Source organism: Grammomys surdaster, unplaced genomic scaffold, assembly GCF_004785775.1.
Source record: "Grammomys surdaster isolate TR1022 unplaced genomic scaffold, NIH_TR_1.0 125925, whole genome shotgun sequence".
Lineage (NCBI taxonomy): Eukaryota > Metazoa > Chordata > Mammalia > Rodentia > Muridae > Grammomys > Grammomys surdaster.
The window spans coordinates 460,664-466,663 of NW_021620749.1; the positions used below are offsets into that span (position 1 = coordinate 460,664).

The window sequence follows — 6,000 nt, forward strand, 5'->3', positions numbered from 1 at the left end:
GAGCCATCTCTCTGAAGACTACTGTTAACTCACCTTTTGCTCTTCTTTAAACAGATGTAGTGAAGCCGGTGTGCCTGCCGAACCCAGGCATGATGCTGGACCTAGCCCAGGAGTGCTGGATTTCAGGGTGGGGGGCCACCTATGAGAAAGGTGAGGCTTTGGGTCACACAGGATGGGACATTGATTTCCACAGTAGGAACTCTTCATTTGAATCCCAGTTTGGTTGTTCAGTGGCTTTTAGCATTGGACAATCTGCATGTGCTATGTACCTTGTTTTTCCCATTCGATTAACAGAAAACATCAAGTTAGTTCCACCTAGCAACATAGGAAGAGGGCTTAGGGTTTTGATGGACTGAGGAAGTATACTAGTTACTTCCACACATCTATATGTTCAGGATTCAGAAAGAGAGAGATGAGTGCGATACTCAGCCTACTTTCTTCTTTTTTATTCCGTCTCGGACCCAGCCATATTTAGAGCATTTTCCCTCCTTGATGTACCCACTCTAGAAATTCCCTCATAGACATGCTCAGAGGTTTGTCTCCTGGGTGAGTCTAGATCCTGTCAATCAATGTTAACCATTACAGGGAGGGAGGAGGGGAGAGAGGTATGCGATCATCTGCATGGAGTATGGGCCTCTTGAGGAAGATATCCACAAGAGCTGCTGGCTGATGCCTCTGTTGTTAGGGAAGACCTCGGAAGTGCTGAATGCTGCCATGGTACCCTTGATCGAGCCCTCCAAATGTAATAGTAAATACATATACAACAACCTAGTCACACCAGCCATGATCTGTGCCGGCTTTCTCCAGGGCTCTGTCGACTCTTGCCAGGTAATTGTGAGCTTTTATTTATTTAACCTTTGAACGTGCAGTCCACACTGAGCCCCTTGGAGACATGAGGCTCTGCTGGGATCAGAGATACCTCCCAGGGACACAGAACCAGCTGGGAGCAGCTGTGGGGAGGGATGTGGCTACTAGCAGCATTTATACCTCTGGCAGAAACCAGTGCTGTGTACACTATGGTCTCCAGAGAAGCTTTAGCTTGGCACAAGTGTTGGTGTGGTTGAAGTGTGTTCTTCCAGGCACTTGCTAACTGCAGCTGGCATGGACCAATGCCATCTTTTGGATTATGTCTCTGTGACCACTGCCTCCTTCATGGGAGACAGATCCACAGCCTGTCTTATATCCAGAGACGCTGTGTCCTCTGTGCATATATGCTTTCGTGTGCCTTTTTCTTCTCAGTAACTTGCTGTGTTTCCCAGGGAGATAGTGGAGGGCCGCTGGTTACTTTGAAGAATGGGATCTGGTGGCTGATTGGGGACACGAGTTGGGGCTCTGGCTGTGCCAAGGCGTTCAGACCTGGAGTATACGGGAATGTGACAGTATTTACAGATTGGATCTACCAGCAAATGAGGGTAATTTCCTCTATCCCTGGGCTGTCCATCTCCTTGAGTCAAGTCGTGGGTCTGGGAGGAGTGCACCTTGACAGAAAGCAGACATTTTCATGGCCTGAGCTTCTCCTGGATCACCTTTCACCCCTGTCTTCCAGATCCCCCCATCCCTATCATTTCCCAATCCCTCTATAAACCCACCTCAGGCCTGTGGTGCCTGTATACCTGGAGGGAGACGCTGTCAACTTCACTGGCCTTCCTGCTAGCGCTGATGGCAGAGCTGGACTCATAGAATCGCCCCCGCCCCTTGTCTCCCCATTTTAGTGCTGGGTCAGCAAAGCCAGGCACCTACCCAACCTTCACCCACTCACGTACTTGGGTGATGGGATAGTCAGAATGGTACTCTTCCTGGGGGGGGGTCTCTTGAGGGACATTATGTTCATGTTCAGAGGGAGAGGGGTGGCTAGAGACCTCAAGTCCCCAACTTGGGTCCAGCAGAGGTTGCACAGCAAGGAAGGAGCCCAGAAGTTCCTGTGAACCTACCTTCCCGGCTCATCAATACAGTCTGTTGGATCTCCAGCCCCTTCCATTCTAGGGATCAGAATGACGGTCTGCTTAGACATGAACTCATAGGAGGGGTTCCTAGGGAAAGACCATCTCTCCTAGTATCTGCCTGATAAACAAGGAATGGGACTGAGGCATTGAAGCCTGACCATGTCCATGCAAGTGTCACCTGGGTTCACCGTGTCTTATCTCTTGAGGGGAAGTCCTCCTGGCAGAGGAAGAGTTGGGAACAGACAAGTCAGACTTTGCTGAGGAGCACAAAGAGGAGACTAGAGGGAGGGGCAGAATGGAGGGCACTGAGCAGCAGGTATATTTAAGCCTGAAGGCCACGCAGCATGGCTTTGAGGAAGGAGAGTGCTGAGAGGGAGGGGTACCACAGGCAAGAATGGAGGACCTCTCCAGGTAGAGAGTGGCTGGAACCAAGTGAGGCTTCTGGGCAGAGTCTCATGTGCTTCCTGAACCTGTGGCCTGAGCTCGACTTGCAGAAGTCTGTGAGGTCTGTGTCAGACTCTGGGATTCTCACATCATCAGGGGAAAAAGACAGCTTTGTCTGTTTTAGGAAAGTAACCTCATCTCTTCTTCCTATTTGCACAGGCGAACAGCTAATCCACGTGGCTTTGTCCCTGACTTCCTTTTGTCTTCAACAACCTTCTGCAAGAAAACCGAGGGGCTGAGTTTTAACTTCCTGTGCACAATGTACCTTTTGAGATGATTCAAAGGGCCTTTCACTTTTATTAAACAGTGACTTGTCTGAATGTGCTCCCTGGTCCTGTGCGGGCTTCAGTGCCCCACCCCCAGGCCACTTCTGCAGCTCCCACCAGAAAGGATGACTGGATCCTGTTGGGTTTGGGCACATAGGACCAAATGCAGAGGAGGGTGGCACTCTCATACTGGGACTTCTTTTTGGCTCGTGCTCAGGCTTTTTTTTTTTTTTTTTTTTTTTTTTTTTTTTTTTGGATGTGTAAGGTCTATGACCTCTGAGTAGGCTGATGACCTGAGAAAGAGTAGAGAGGCCAGGCAGAACCTTGGTCCCAGGAACAAGTACCTTGGGAGTGAGAGCTACCCATTGCATGTGGCCTAGCTCTGCTGTGGAGTTTGGGCTGGTCATACTGTAATGACTTCATTAACAGCCTGGGCTAACATGGCTGGGAGTAAAGGGCTTGCTCTCCTACATGTTGACAGGACAGCCATTTTTAAGGATGATGGAGCCTTTGCAAGGCTGAGGGCCTAGGCAGAGCCCTCAGAGTAATAAATTAATGCTGGCATGTCCCTTGGGTGAGTTCTACATGGTGTCATTCAGTCTGGTTCTTGGCTCCCCACCACTGTTTCTCTCAGCCTCTCAGAATTGAGACTTACCTCTTAGGTTTGCTACAGGCAAGGCCTAGTACCTGATGGAGCCTGTATAGCTCAGCTAGTCACCTGGAGGCTGAGGTCCATCAGAATCAGGGACTTGTGATTCCAGTCACCTTACCTCTGGGTCGTATTTCTTCTCTTACTACCTCACTGCACCTGGACACTAGTCTGGATGAATGTCTGGAGTTAACCTGCATGTGGACTGTGTGGTTGTGCCTCAAACATTAGACCTCTTCTAGATGGTTAGGTTGTTCTGTAGACTGGGAAAGGGATTAGAAGTTCCTAGTTAGGGACAAAGATGTAAAAGAGGTCTTCTGTCCTCTTCTGGTCCTGGGTTTACCCAGGAAAGCCATGCCAGAATTACCAAATATGAATGTCTTACCTATGGTGAGCATCTGCCTCCTCTCTGCCTGGTTCTTCAGAAGCCAGTGAATGGGTCATAGCTGGGACTCCTTTTTTTCTGGGGAGGGTCTCCCACCCAGGGAATGGTTGCCACTCCATGTAAAGAAAACTCCCTCATGCTTCCTCTGGGAACAACACTCTAGGGACCTTCTTAGACGCCATAAGGTACCTACTTACAGACTAAATGTGCAAGCACCTTGAAGTGTGAGAACATGTCCCCTCCTTATCTCTCCCTGTTTTTGCTGTTGGTTGGTTATTTCCTGCTTTGTGTCTGCTTTCTGAGCTGTGAGATTCCACTGTGAAATATATGAATAAAGTATATAATTCTTTCCATTACTCGTTGGCTCTGTAGTTGTGCTCCAGGAGCAAGGCCAGGCTACAGTTCCCAGTTTGGGAAAGATGTCAGTGCTGCTGCTAGCTTGGGGAGAGATGCTGTCAGAGCACTACTCCAGAACTGGCAGGCCCTGGTTGACCCCTGTGCTTGAATATAGTCTTCCAATGACTCCTGCAAGAGCCTTATCAGCTCCCCAACACAGCTTCCCAAAGTCAGACTCCAAGAACCACCACTCCATCTCAGCTCCTCCTCAGGCCTCCCTCATAGCCTCTTGGTCCTGAAAAAAGAGCAGAGCAGGCATCTATTTATGTCAGTTGGCATGTGGAGGCCCTTATCTCTGGGCTCCACATTTCCAGGCTCCCACCTCATCAGGCAACCTGACCTAGATTAAGTCCAGCATCTGTACTCTTCTTCTCAAAGTCCAAGATGGTTCATGGTGACAGAGATGCTGTCTCATACAATGTATACTTCTCTTCCCTGTAGTTGGGACTATGGACAGGAGAAAGATGGATGTGGTCTTCTACATAAGAGCTAAAAGCCACTCTGCTTGGAGTTCTTAGTATACATGTGTTTCTGCTGTGATATCATTCTCCTTTCTTGTCTTACCTTCCATCAAGACCTTATGTTTAAGACCACCAGGATAGCCTCAAATGCTACATAGATCAAAAGAAAAGGTGATACATAGATTCACAGAGGGTAACTTTGACCTTATCCATCTACCTCCAGAGTGCTAGAATCAAAGTCATGTATTACCACACGGATTTCATGTGGTACTGGGGATTGAACCCAGAGCTACCTGGTTATTAGGTAAGTACTGTACTAAATGAGCTACATCTCTATCCCTAAACAGCATATCTAGATACCCTGTAGATCCCTCACCATTGAACCCACATCTGTCAGCCTCATACCTCAGCCTGAACAAACTTTCTCTATCATGTTTCCATTAGCTGCTTCTGCCATATGGGGCTGAGGACGGATACATTACAGATATGCAGCACTGTGTTTGGGGCTTACAGAAGCAAAATTATAATGAAAATGCAAATGTGCAAAGAAGCCAACATACCGTGGTAAATTATTGGGAGAAGGACTTGCCTCAGCGTGTGTGTTGGTACGGCAAGCAAAGTGCTAGCTGCTAGCTGCCACTGGGGCATGGCCATTTACAGCTGCAGATACCTGCCTTGGGGTTACTACAATCAGACACTGGGGACAGTGAAGACTGATGCTGGTTTAACGTGCTTCCATGGGCAAACAAGCTGGGATGTTTCCTTCTTCCATGTTGGGAAATTGCATCTTAGGCGAATTCATTTGTACACGGTGCTGGCTTCACTTGAAAGATTAATCCAAAAGCAACAAGATGAAGAAAACATTGATGTTGGTGTAGTTAAACAGCACATTTAATTTTCTGAATGTAAATTAACCCAGCCTCTCATTAGAGTAAAAATCAGCATTGGCAGCTTCTCAGAGCTGGGCAAGTAGCTGAAACCAGCCTTGAAATGATCACTGACTGGCTAAATTTGGGGATGACAGTTTTGCTTGAGCTCATGTCTGTGAGGTTCTCCTGTGATCTAGGTCCCTGACTTCAAAATTATTTTCCATTCAGACCAAGGTTGTGGTTCCAGAGGCACACCTGCAGTGTAATTCTGTCCAGTCACAGTGTAGAGAGGTGACTATGTGGCATGACATAACCCAGGCTCACTTGGGTGGGTGCAGTGTTTGACAAGAGCTTTAAAATCTCTGTACTTGGAAAGAAGGCTTGAGAACTTCCCCTGGGGGGCTTCTGGCTCATCCTAAATACATCAGCCTGCAGTAATGGTACTTGAGACCCAACAAGCTGGAACACTGAAGCATCCTCAATGGAAACAAAGGGGACACATCACTGAGTGGCAGTTTCTTGCTTGGCCTGGGTACAATGAGCCTGAGAGGCACACAGCTGGTGTGCTGGCTCATCAGACCCTCTGT

At 48.2% G+C, this 6,000-nt stretch overlaps 1 protein-coding gene across 1 annotated transcript in view; it reads left to right on the plus strand.

Annotated features, from left to right (window-relative positions):
* Tmprss2 (transmembrane serine protease 2) overlaps window positions 1-2,711 on the plus strand; it is a 37,611-nt gene extending 34,900 nt beyond the window's left edge. Inside the window, exons 11-14 of the mRNA XM_028752540.1 lie at window positions 55-150; window positions 686-828; window positions 1,260-1,412; window positions 2,547-2,711. Coding sequence (XP_028608373.1) covers window positions 55-150; window positions 686-828; window positions 1,260-1,412; window positions 2,547-2,558 — 404 coding nt within the window. The 3' untranslated portion in view covers window positions 2,559-2,711. The remainder of the gene's footprint in view (window positions 1-54; window positions 151-685; window positions 829-1,259; window positions 1,413-2,546) is intronic.
* The last annotated feature ends 3,289 nt before the right edge of the window (window positions 2,712-6,000 follow it).